This window comes from Hemiscyllium ocellatum, chromosome 5 (genome assembly GCF_020745735.1).
Source record: "Hemiscyllium ocellatum isolate sHemOce1 chromosome 5, sHemOce1.pat.X.cur, whole genome shotgun sequence".
Lineage (NCBI taxonomy): Eukaryota > Metazoa > Chordata > Chondrichthyes > Orectolobiformes > Hemiscylliidae > Hemiscyllium > Hemiscyllium ocellatum.
Window position 1 is genome coordinate 29,366,669 of NC_083405.1, and position 13,848 is coordinate 29,380,516.

The 13,848-nt window shown below is 38.4% G+C and overlaps 1 protein-coding gene across 1 annotated transcript in view; it reads left to right on the forward strand.

Moving 5' to 3' along the window:
* Window positions 1-13,848, forward strand: part of creb5b (cAMP responsive element binding protein 5b) — a 461,203-nt gene that overhangs the window by 288,092 nt on the left and 159,263 nt on the right. The window contains exon 6 of the mRNA XM_060825361.1: window positions 5,375-5,501. Coding sequence (XP_060681344.1) covers window positions 5,375-5,501 — 127 coding nt within the window. The remainder of the gene's footprint in view (window positions 1-5,374; window positions 5,502-13,848) is intronic.

Genomic DNA, 13,848 nt, shown 5'->3' on the forward strand with positions numbered 1-13,848 from the left:
AAGTCCACACCGACCCGCCGAAGCGCAACCCACCCATACCCCTACATTTACCCCTTACCTAACACTACGGGCAATTTAGCTTGGCCAATTCACCTGACCCGCACATCTTTGGACTGTGGGAGGAAACCGGAGCACCCGGAGGAAACCCACGCAGACACGGGGAGAACGTGCAAACTCCACACAGTCAGTCGCCTGAGTCGGGAATTGAACCCGGGTCTACAGGCGCTGTGAGGCAGCAGTGCTAACCACTGTGCCACCATGCCGGATGATTTCTAATTAATGTAAAATGTCATATGGTATCTGTAATTTTCGAAATAAAGAATACAGGTTTTAGAATTTGTGTCAATGTTAAAAAAAATTGTAATTTTCTGGGATAATAAGGAAAACTTTAATCTGAGGATCCTTGACTTGGAAGCATTAGCAGGAAGGAAATTCAGAAAAAACTCTGTGTGGTTGGCAGACACAAAGGAGAGCTACAAAAAAAGGATTTGGAGGATGAGGGTGATTGGTGCACAGATGCAGACATGAAGACAAAGTGGTCAGAGATAGAAAGAGGAACACAGAAAGGCTTTGTGGGAAGAAAGAGGAGGTGGTCAGTTTTTCCGTTTGGTGAAAAAGGCATAGAAATACATGAAAGTACATTGCAAACTGGCTAAAAAAGATCTAAAACCCAGAAAGGTGCAAGAATAATTGATAGACTGTCAGGAGTTGGCTGAGTTCCTGAAGTGGACAAGCGTGAACCAGTTTATTGTATGGTTGATAGGAAAAGAACTCAAGAAAACTATACCATCAATCTGTCAATAACTACAGAGAGAAGCTTAGCAGAAGTAGCTGTGAAGCCTGGAGGAGAATACTGTTGTTGGATAGGATTCCTGTTCTATCCTCATGTACAAAGAACAGTAAGTTGTGGACCTGTCCAACACATAGTGCCACATATCGCTGAGAGGTTTTATGTGTTTGCTTACAGTTGTGTAAGAAGTTTCTCTATTAAATTGACAATATCAAACAAAATTTCCATTTTTATTTGAATTATCACTTACCTGTAATTTGTGCTAGGTCTGATTCATGCTACACACTTTAAAAAGTGGAATTGTGTAAGTAATTCTTTATTCAGAGGGCATGGTATCATTCAATTAATTTGCTTATTAAAATGTTGCTTGCTAGTATAGAACTTAAGCATTGCTGAAAGGAGGGACACATTGCTCAAGCCTTTCAGCTCACACTCATGAGGACATATACAAGGATACCAAATGTCAAATTATTAAGGTAATTTATATTACAGGAGAAGTACTGTTGTTTGATAAGTCATCCCTGATTTGCTAAGGCTTTGCCACAGACAAAATAATGGGGAACTATTGGCTCCTGAGGTTTCTAGTAATTTAAAATAGGTGCAAGACTTGGACATGTTCCCATGTTTACAAAGAAGGGTCCCTGCATATGAATGTATGTCACACAAGTAAGTATAAATGAGCCAGAAATTGCTGGAAAAACTCTGCAGGTCTGGCAGCTTCTGTGGACAGAAAGAAGAGTTAATGACCCTTGTTCAAAATTAGTAGTGTCTGGGAAAAAGTGATATATGTCCTGAAGGCAGGGGGTGGGATAAAGGCTTTATTTTATTATAAATGAGCCATATTATAAGCATGACCAATTATCTGATATTGGTTTTGGTGCATGCTCAGTATCTTTCAGCGAATGGTGCCCAATTGTGGAATCATTCAAAACATGTCCTACCTATCACATAATTGAGAAATGCTGTATATGAATTTCTGTGTGGGTCCAATGGCAGGTACAGAAGAGCATGTTCCTTTGTTTGTCCTAATTGGTTAAGTAACGACAATTATATTTACCAGCTTTCATTTATAAAACTCAAAACAAAGTAACACATTTGTTGTGAGTTCTGCTTATGTGATGTGTTCAGTATGCATTTTGCATCTTCTCTATGTGGATGTATGTAAAATTGTCATAGACTCTGACATTTAGTTCTTTCCCACTATTAACGCCCCTTGGTGAGCAAAACTTACTAAATGTACTCTTCCTTTCTTTCCCTTTTCGAAGCTTTTACTATATAGATATATATCTTGCTAATTTTCTCTTATGTGGAGGTCACGGTCAGTTCTGGAGGTCAGCTCAGTGACAGTCAAGAGAGATTATTAAAGGCCACCCCTATTGTGGGCAAATTGGGAAGTTAATTCTGGGGATTGGAGGCAGAAAGCTGGGATGTGGAGGGGACAGTAATTGTGTCAGAAGGAAACTCATCATAGAGTGTGGGGGAGATAAGAGGGCATGGAAGGAAATGGGATACTGAGGAAGGGAATGTCACTGATGGTCAATCACCACTATGGCCTCAACATGAGGCAGTGCAGCATGATAACCAAAGTGTCAAGCCAGAATTCAGGGGTAATGCTGAGAGCTGAAGACTGAAGTAAAAATTGTCGATGGGAACATGTGGAGGCTGAGTACTGATGGGCTGGCCATGGATAGCCAAGAGGAAAGGAGCCTGGAGTTATGGCAGGGGACACTCTTTGCTTGCCAGGCTAATCCTGAGATTCACTGTGTCAAGTGTGATCTGTTTTGCCTTCCATACTCATGCAAGTCATATATGTGCAGTGGAAACAAAAATCTCCCCCTGCGATCTAAAAGAGTTTGCTATGACCTGATCTGCGAGCAGGCAGAGAATTCTATAGGAAAACCATCAGAATTTCCACAGCAACATCTCTAGAAGAAAAAGGGCCATCCCAGCTACATCTTAAAATATTGTCTCGGTTAAGAACCAAATGCATACAAGTAACTGCTGGGCCATCAAATCAGTCATGAAGTGTAAACCTTTTATTTCACATGACTTAATTTTTGACCAAATTTACTTCCTTACTTCTTTTACCCTGTTGAATTTACATTAGGTTGCGATTGTATGTGTTGTGCCTCAGGATTTGTATTAAACATTTAGCTCAGGTCAGTTTCAGAGCAATCTGCTTGCTTTCTTAGTTAGGAATTCAAGGAAAACTTGCTGGCTAATTCTTGACAACCAACACGTAAAAAGTTAAATACATGCATTAGATTGGCAAGCCCATCTTTCAATGTTTTGAAAAAAAGTTTGTTGTAATCAAATGAGTCAGGGAAAAATGTCTAAGCCATTCCATCCCTCCTCATCCACTAGAACAATGGGAAGGACAAATGGAATTTGGAGGATTAAAAGATCAAGCAATAAACATGACACTGTAATAAAGGAAAATAAGTAACTGTTTTTAAAATAAAAATAGTCATTGTTGTAAATATTTTGTTATTAAATGCAAATAAAGAATGATGTGGCTAAGGGCATCTCTCCAGTTTTTGTTCCTAGCTGAAACATTGACATTGAGGTTCAGTTGCATTGGAAGTTGCCATTCTGTGATTCTGTGAGCCATCATTCAAAAGAGATTTCCAATCAAAAACGTGGTCGTCTCCTATCAGCCTGGATCATATCTGTTGTTTTTAACAATAACCAGTAATTTTCTTAAGTTTTACCTTTATGCAAACCTGATCACCTGCCAATAAACTGTTAATGCTTTTAAGTATTATTTTCAATTGCTTAGATGGAAAAGAGCATTAAAAGTTATTTTGTCTGTGCTGTAAAAAACATCTTGTCAAAGTTATCTCAAATGTGTTTGAATAAAAACCTAAAAAGAACCCATTATGAATCTACCTGGTACATTCCAGGAATGACCGACGGTCACCTGGCAGCCAGTTTGGAGTCACGAGCAGTCTAAAAACAAGTTTTCCAAATTTAAGAAGTATCTAAATCTGAAAATTGAGCTCTGTGTTTTGTTCTTTGTTAGTGTTAGAATTTGCAATTTTAATAGCATTGGGTGTGGATGACATTGGTTTTGGTTTTGGCTGCAATTGAATAGCATGCTGATGTTCATTGTCAAGGCTTATAGATTTAAGATGATCGCTTGGGTGAGGTATTGGCAGGAGAATGGCATGAATAAAATCAGATTATTTTGATATATTGTATCACTTCAGGAGGTCACCATCTCCAAGACAGTGCGAGTGAACATTAACAAGAGTAATGGAATGAGATCAGTGTTAAACAAACGCAGCAGTAGAAGTGCAAGGATATGGTGTGCATGTACCAGACAAAGACAAACGGGTATTTGTCAAGAATTAATCAAGTAAAGGGCTCACTTTCCTTGATTTAGCACAACATTTAGCTTCAAATTATTTAGTTTTATAAACGGAAAGCAAAAGTGCTTGCTGAGTTCCCTTTGGTGTGTTGGAAAGCTCATGTTTCACTGTGATATGTACCTTCCATCATGTGATGAATAAACAATATGATTTTTCATAGTTTTAATTAGATGTATCAATTATAATCGGGATATATTTCAATTTAGAGTATTATTACAAAGCCAACAAACATGAGAAGGAATTTTGATTGAATCCATCAAGAAATGAGGCAAAGCAGGAGTTAAAATAGAAATAGTATTCTTACTACTCAATGCCCATCTATGGTAATATTAAGACTACAGCATAATACTGTTGACGCTGGAAATCTTCAAAAAAAACCCCAGAATATATAGGAACTGCAGATCTGGAAGGAATTTGGGGAGAGAAAAGTGGGTTTACAATTAAGGTTGATGACCCAGTTTGACAAAAAGCCATTGATGTCTAATTAGCATATTTAAATAGGGCCACAATGGTACACTTTGAAGGATGATTTAAATTAATTGCCATTCTCAGTGTTTCCCTAGTGTCATGAAGCCCAGTGGTGGAAGTGAAATCGTGCTGCAAATTTCTATGAAGCCTTCCTCAGCAGTTTCAATGGAAAAGCAAAGGGACTGCTCTGCCTGGCTCATGATGGGAGCTTTCAGCATCCTTCTGGCTACATCAGTGTCATCCCCATCCCCCATCCTCCCCTCAATATTAACATTAATTCTCTACTGAAGCAACAGTGATCTTTCTCTTCCTCCGATGAATTCAATCTCCACCCTCCTGAGGTCACTAACCATCCCACAGCCTCTTCCCAATTGCCAATCTTCCTCGCTGTCAGTTGTGAGGGAGTGCCCCCAAAGACCCGAGGTGTGAATGCATGCCGCTGTGTTTACCTCTGAGCTGATTGCCAGGCAGAAAATGGAACAAAAATATCAACAAAACACTCAGGACCCATTACACCTCCAATGTCAAAAAGCTGGTGCGCGGTATGTGCAGTTCGTCAGATGCCCATGCCACATATTTCGGTCTTTAATCTAATATTTTGGTCTTTAATCCAATAATTTCCCACCATCATGGAGAGGTTAATATTATGCCATTGTGTTTTTGTTAAGATGCTTTGTGTGTTTTACTTGTCATTCTGTTCTATAAAATTATTTCTGAAGTCCTTCACCTCTTTTTGTTCCCTCAGGCCTGTCCCAGGGTCTCTGTCTTCATTACTGCATCTCCACAACAGACAAAGGCAGCCCATGCCAGGCTCCATGCCTGGCAACCTCCCCAATTCCACAATGCCAGTATCTTCTGCGGTATTGATGCCTGTAAGTCTTTGTGATTCTTGTGACTTTAACATTGGGTTTTCCATCTTCTAACTGTTTAAATGAAAATTCAAGTAAGTCTAACATGGCACATAACCACCTTATTATCAGTTTGAGTTTGATATGGAGATGTTGGCGTTTAGTTCAGATAAATGCGAGGTGCTGCATTTTGGGAAAGCAAATCTTAGCACGACTAATACACTTAATGGTAAGGTCTTTGGGAGTGTTGCTGAACAAAGACCTTGGAGTGCAGGTGCACAGCTCCTTGAAAGTGGAGAGTCGCAGGTAGATAGGATAGTGAAGAAGGCGTTTGGTATGCTTTCCTTTATTGATCAGAGTACTGAGTACAGGGGTTGGGAGGTCATGTTGTGGCTGTACAGGACGTTGGTTAGGCCACTATTGGAGTATTGCGTGCAATTCTGATCTCCTTCCTATCGGAAAGATGTTATGAAACATGAAAGGGCTCAGAAAAGATTTACAAGGATGTTGCCAGGCTTGGAGGATTTGAGCTATAGAGAGAGGTTGAACGGGCTAGGCTGTTTTTCTTGGAGCGTCAGTGGCTAAGGGATGACCTTATAGAGGTTTGTAAAATCATGAGGGGCATGGACAGGATAAATAGATAAAATATCTTCCCTGGGGTCGGGGAGTCCAAAACAAGAGGGCACAGGTTTAAGGTGAGCGGGAAAAGATATCGAAGGGACCGAAGGGACAATTTTTTCTTGCAGTGAGTGGTACGTGAATGGAATGAGCTGCCAGAGGAAGTGGTGGAGGCTGGTATAATTGCAACATTTAAGAGGCATCTGGATGGGTATATGAATAGGAAGGGTTTGGAGGGAAATGGGCCAGGTGCTGGCAGGGGGGACTAGATTGGGTTGGGATATCTAGTTGGCATGGACAAGTTGGACAGAAGGGTCTGTTTCCATGCTGTACATCTGTACGGCTCAATGTTCTTATTTTAGTGGCAACAGTGGATCCTCATGTGGTGTGAGCAAATTAGCTTGCTGAGTGTTGGTTTTCATTTCCTCACACAATACTTTGTCTGACTGGGTTACAATAATATCTCTCTTATGTTTGGAATTAGACTTTTTTTTGAATTGGTACTGCATCAATCTCTCTGAAAGTAGACTGAGCAAAGATTTTGTGAGACAAAATGTGATTCAAATCATTAATCTGCTTTATTCACAATAATTGAACACAACAAGTCACAGATTTGTTTAGTTCAGCAGATATAGGAAATCTGCAATAGAAACAGAAAGTGTTATCGAAATTCAGCTGGTCTAGCAGCATCTGTGGAGGGAATAACCAAATTAATGTTTTGAGTCCAATGTGAGTTTTCTTTGGAACTAAATTCTATGTATCCTGTCCTGCATTTCAACTTTATTAGTGTATGATTAGTTCACCCAATGGAGGTTAAATGAGGTCTGGCTATAAAATTGCCTCCTGCTCAATGAAAGTGGTTACATTAAAATTGTCTTCATAGTCTTTTATGTATTATTGAATCTCTTAATTTGAATAATGTATAATATTTAAAATGCATTTCTAAAGCAGATGTTGGACAAGGGAGATGATTTGCAAAATTACTTAATTGTCTAAAATGAATTAGTTATTTTCGTTTTTATGGACTGGTTTTTCTTAAAACATGTGTTTGAACACATTTCCCAGAAATTCTGTGGAAATTCTCTGAGTTCCTTTTGTAACTTAGGTGATTGATTTATGAAATCCTTGAAAAACTAGCTTAAAATTTTACCTGGGCATAAATGTTTTACAAGTATGAAGTTTATATTGGTATAATACTAAGATTATTGTAATATAGGTAGGGAATGTACCTTTGAATTTCTGGTAACTTCTATAGTCTGTGGTAAATCCGATGATATGGTTCTTAGAGATCAAGGTGTGTATATTTGAACAAAGTTACAAATCACACAACACCAGTTATGGTCCAACAGGTATATTTGAAAGTACAAACTTTGGGAGCGCTACATATTTAGAGTCAATTGCAGTGATCTCTAACTTAACAATGTGTAGACTCTGAGCCTGAGTGTTGTTTCTGGGTGGGGAGGGCAGTGTCAAGACAATTCCTGGCTCTGCAAATGGGACTTGGAGACAGTGGCTCAGAAGTTCAGAATTTTGTTCCAGGGTGAGGAGCTTCTATGTTTTGTGTAGTACATAGTAGCCTGGAGCAAGGGTAGGTCATTCAGTCCTTCGATCCTAATTTGCCATTCAATGAGATCTAATTATAACCTCAAGTCCACATTTGTGACTACCCCAATAATTTTTCACCCCTTTGCTTGACAAGATTTCACCTACCTCTGCCTTACAAATATTCAAAGTCTATTCTTGCATCAACTTTTCAGCAAGAGGGTTCTAAAGACTCATGAGTCTCTCTGAGAAAATAACTTTACTTCACTTCTGTTTTAAATGGGTGGCCCTTAGTTCTGAATTTTCCCATCAGAGGAGTAGGCAACCCTGGAAAATGATCATATGCTGCTGGGCGTGGAGGAAAGCCAATCAAAAGACTGTCCTCAACGTACTGAGAGTTAGTCAAAGATATGAAAATAGAATGAAAGCCAACATCACTCCTTGCCCTTCAGACCCCCTTATTTGTCCCATACACTTCCGATGTGCTATCAATGCCAAATCATGTAATATTTACAACCCCCACCCCATCCACCACACAACTATCCCCCACCCCATAAGCATAATGTAAGATGAACGGGTGCAACAACATTTAAGAAGCTTGACACCATTCAAGACAATGGGCGTGGATAGGATAAATAAAGTTCTTTTTCCCTGGGATGGGGGAGTCCAGAACTATAGGACATAGGTTTAGGATGACAGGGGAAAGATATAAAAGGGATCTAAGGGGCGACTTTTTCATGCAGATGGTAGTATGTGTATGGAATGAGCTGCCAGAGGAAGTGGTGGAGGCTGATACAATTGCAACATTGAAAAGGCGTCTAGATGGGTAAATGAATATGAAGGGTTTAGAAGGGTAAGGACCAAGTGCTGGCAAATGGGATTAGATTAGGTTAGGATATCTGGTCGGCATGGATGAATTGGACCAAAGGGTCTGTTTCCGTGATGTACTTTTCCATGGCTCTATGATTAACACCTCATAGATCATCTTCAACATTGACTTCCTTTATCTCCTTTGCAATGTAGCAGCAGTTTGTACCATCTTCAACATGCACTTCAGTAACTCATCAAACCCCCTCCTGCAACAGCATATGTATCTGTGACCTTGATTATTTAGAAGGACAAGTACAACACCATTTGCAAGTTCCCCTCCAAGTCACAAACTCTCTAACTTGGAACTTGAAATTTGCTCTTCCTTCTCTGTCATTGGCTCAAAATTCCAGACCCCTTTCCTAGTCTCACTGCGGTGTCCCAGTACCTTGTGGATGCAGTGGATCAAAAAATAAATTCACCACTACCTTCTCCAGGACAATTAGTAATGTGCAATAAATGCTTGTCTAACTAATCACATTTACATCCTGAGAGTGAATATCAAAAAAAACTATGTAACCAGCTAAGGTTTCTAGGATATTCATCTCAGCCAGTCTAGAAGAAGAATTGGCTTAACTGTCAGGTTGGTGAATTTAAGGAACTCTCCAAAGATTGAGATGGTCACTTAGAAATGGTAACTAAGAGGCATGAATTGGCAGAACAGGGATTGGGCAAATCACTGGTAACTAAAGGACTATAATTCTATGGAGAGTGAAATGGGTGATAATTTTACAAAAGAATTTCACTTTCTCCAGCTTAAAGTATAAATTGACTACAAAATGAAAATAGTGTTTCGTCAAAAGTGCATTCATAGCCAAGAGTCAAGAGTACCTCTATTTGTCATTTCTACCTTTATACAACTGATACAGTAAAAACAAGACAGCGTTCCTCCAGGACCAAGGTGCTACGTGGATAGCACGATCATACACAGGGCGGCATTATGTGCATATGTTGTTGCAGTACAGGTTTGAAAATGTGAAATTTTGCGATGTCACTCTTTCAGCTAATTACTGAAAGCTTGAATCTCTTTTAAATGTTACATATCTTATGTGAATCATAACAAATATAAAATACAGACAGTCTTTTTTTAAAGAAAGGAATAACTCCAAATGTTAGATTCTAAATAAACATAATGTTTTGGAAATGCACAGTAGGTCAATCATTAATTTGAAATAATAAATATAAGCATTTACATTTTAGAAGATTTATCTTTATCACAAATTTTAAAAATGCTTTCAAGTAGTTTAATAGCTGAAAGTTTGGAAGGCTGAAATATCTTGGGAAAATTTCCTGACCTTGCATGTTTAAAGGGCAGCCTCTCTTGCTGAGGTGCACTTCAGCGGTTTGGGTGTGAAATATTTATAGTTTCTATAGCAATTTCAATAGAAATTATTGCATAGAGAATTGTGCAAAGCACATGCTGAAATCTTTTGCCTGCTTAATGCAGGTATTTCTTCATTGTTTCTTTTTATTTCGCAGTACAGGATGCCTCTATTCTCAAAAATGCCGTTAGAGGCAACTGCAACAGTTTAAGCATCTGTTGTGAATTATTTCAGTGGTACTAAAAACCACCTCTGGTGGGAATTCAGGATAAAGTTAGATTATTTCTGGCATTCAATATTGATCTTTGCATTTGAATGTGATTTCTGGAGACCTGGCCTCACAAATTTCATCTTAATTATTATTTTTTACCACACTTAGCCCGTGGGCATTTTCTCTTACCATAAGGTTCTTGGTAACATTTCCCCAAATTTGGACTAATTACCGATGCATGATATTTATGCATAAAGAGTAGTTTTTGATTTTCAAATGGAGGAGCAATGTTGAACATCTTTTTCAATAAGTCCTTCATAGAATACAGTTTATCTGCTGAATCTCTTAAGCACTTCAAAGAAAGCAAACTTTAAATCAGTGGCAATTGTTCAATGATACAAAAGGGTATACCTTGCTCAGAGGAGAGATGGAATTGAGTTTTATAGTTTGAGTACTTAGCTGCTAAAGATTTTGTAACCAATAAGAAGCCAATCTGAAGGCAGAGGCTTAGAATGATGTTTTCAGAGAGTTTACAATAGTGTTTGGAGTGAAAATTAATGATAGAAAATTGGCAACCCATGATGTCAAAGGAAAAGAAGTAAAGCAATGTATAAACAGGATGCCAGCTTGTATTACCTGTTGTTCTAGCATCAAAGGTCAACCTCATCCTCTGACATGTGTACAGAACTTAGATGGGTGCCAGATTCAAACCTTGGCCAATGCTGTTTCTTCGACAAATTGCAAGTGGCAATAGAGACACTTCAACTGGTTTCAGTAATTTTAGAGTAGAAAGGCAAAAAGTGGCCAGCATTCTTGACACTGATCATCAATCTGTGACCCTCTACTATAATGGAGTGTACATGTGAAGACTTTGGGTGTGGAAAAAAAACATAGCTTCTTTACCAAGACTCATTGTTAAAAATTTCTTTGGGACAAAGTTTTGAAGTTCTTGTCTTTATAAATGAGCTCCTGGAAGATGTCAATGCCTCAATGCAAGATTTGAAAGTAATAAGAAAAGTATTCTTATGATAGCTATACTTAAAAAGGGAGTTGTTAAAGTGTGCCAGATGTGTAGGGGATGAATTCTTATTTTAATCTTTAATCATACCTTTCCCTATGCTAACAACTAGCTAGATTATTAGAAATTCTAACTGTATTAAAGCCACCTCCTCCTCTTCTTAGTCGAGCACCATTTGGATAGCAATTTTCATGGAGTCAGTCATGTTATTTACATAACTCAAACCACAGAACTTTTCTCTGGAATTTAGTGTGGAGGCAACATGGAACTCTAGTTTTGAGCAATTCTAGATTTTCAATTTTGACTTTTTCTGTCATTGAAATGTGCAATTTTTCAACCAACTTATTAACGTATATTTTAGAGTTAATTTTCTGCCCAAATGATGATTGAGTCAACCACAAGTCACTATTATTTTTATATAACCATCTAAGTTAAGTGAGAGTTGTGTGCAGTTCTGTAAACATTTAGAGAATGAGACAAAGATATGAGAAAATCAAAAGAATATTAGAACATATAGCAAGAGTAATGGAGTATAGGTTTATGCTTAGGCTTCATTATGCATGGAAACAGCCAATACCTAGAATAATCTGACACTGCAATTTGGCAATGAACTGGAGAATTACGTGTAAAAAAATGTAAGAACTGTAGAACTATATATGTGAAAATATTTAACCAAAGTAAGTCTGTTATACTGCAGATTTTTCCTATTATAGTCCTAGGGTAGAAACAGATATAAAAGCAGATTAGTTATTGCACCAGAATTACTGACTAAGACATTTAGTTATCATTTAAGTTCATGATCAGTGAAGTCATGTCCTCACAATCCTTTAATACCATCTCACCCTCATTAGTCACCAATAACAACATTCATTTGTGTATTATCTTTAGTATAAAAATTCCCATGCAGCTTCATGCAGGCATAATGAGAAAAATATATATGCTGAGCAGCTTGATCAAAGATGTATTTTATAGAATGTCTTAAAAGAAGTAAAGGCTGAGAGGTTAGGAAGAGAATTCTCGTGTGTAGGCCTTGGGTTTGGGTGAAAGTGAAATGGGGAGGTGTGACTTGAGGTTTGAAGAAATTTTCAAAAATGGTGAGACATAAAGAAATCCAAAAATGACAGTGGGCAGTTTAAATCCGGAGAACCAGGGGCTAATATAACCAAGTGAGTACAGAGGAAAATATGCAATCACTCAGAATGTAATTCATGACTTTGGTTGAAGACTGCTGCTCTGGAGGAGAGTTGAAACATAATTGAAAACATTCAAACAGTAAGCTGCAGAAAAATAGCTTTGGATCTGGAAGACCATGAATTGTTCCAGAAATTTGGAATGCGAAACAAGGTTAGAGGTTAAGGAGAGGTTGTTTAAGGAAGAGATTGATGTTGTTGGTTTTGAAAGATATAGAAATAATCTTGTCAAAGGAAACCATGTACAATGTCAGAGAGCAGAGGATCAGGATAGGGAAGTCTATGGCCATCAATTTATTTGAAATAGGAAGCCAGGGTGAGGAGTCATCATGGATCAAAGGAAGCATGGGGAGAGATGAGAGAAAACCTACAGAGAGACACAGGTTGAGGGTTAAAGTAGGGTGAAGTTTGGTGAGTAGTTTGATTTAGTGCATAAAAGGAAAATAAAAGAAACAGCTGAATAGATTATTTCAATTTTGATGACACAGAATGTCATTAGGTCATGCTTGTGAATGGAGCTTGTAGAGGCAGGGAAGAGGTAATTAAGATGCTTTTGCATTGTAGAAATGACGTGAAGATTAACTTTCTCTGGATTTTGAAGAGGTTCCCACCAACCAGCCTCCAGCAAGGACACAGCAGTTAATGCAGAAATCCTTTCAGAACCACTTCAAATTATCTAAGTTTTATGCAGTGAAGCATGTTGTTATCAAAGAAAGTCCCTCTTCTTCATGGTGGTGTATCCTCTCCCACTAATCACTGAACAGGCTCAAAACGAAGGCAAGAGGAGGATTGGTGGCAGTGAACCACCTCAAACAACATTTAACAAGTACCACATAGCAGCAGAGGTGGCAAATTCCAAAAGGTACCAGGAGTGGTCATCAGAGAAAATGCCAAGTAGTTGCAATGGTGTGGATCTGTCCCCACCATGATGAGAAGCATCCAGAAGAAAATAAATTATGTTAAGCAAATGAGTTTACCACATTCGAACATGACTGCTTCAAGAAAACACAGATAGCCAGTCAGCAACTTGAACAAGATTACTGGCGGACAGAGACAGCAGCAGTTGGGGAAACAGCAAAGTGGTGAACTTTGCACTCCAAAGGCAAAACCATCATTCAGAAGCTGGTAAAGAGTGCTGGGGGCAGAAGTGTAGGCCAGAAAAAACAGAGAAAAACCAGTGAACTTAGAAAAGGAGGATCTGTCAGGAGGAACAGACGGTCTATGAGGTAACATTAGAGATCTCTCAGGAAAGATGGGAAATAAAATGCCCATTTTACCCAGGACAAAGTGGGAAAACTCCACCATGGCTGTAGAAGGCAGTAAATTGTAGAAAAAAAGGGGATCCATCAGTTTGATCATTGAAATCCTGACAAAGGTGGGAAAAAATCCAGTAAGCAATACAAAAATACAGTGTTACAAGGAAACAGATTTTAAAAGCTTTAACGCTGTAATACTACATAACAGGTAATCATATTTAAACTTTATTGAAAAATTCAATACTGTGTTCTGGAAATAGAGTTAAAAAGATGAACAACAAAGGAAAATTGCTTTGGTGCTGAGACTAGCAAACTGCAGTCATTCAATTTAAATCAGCATTGGTGAG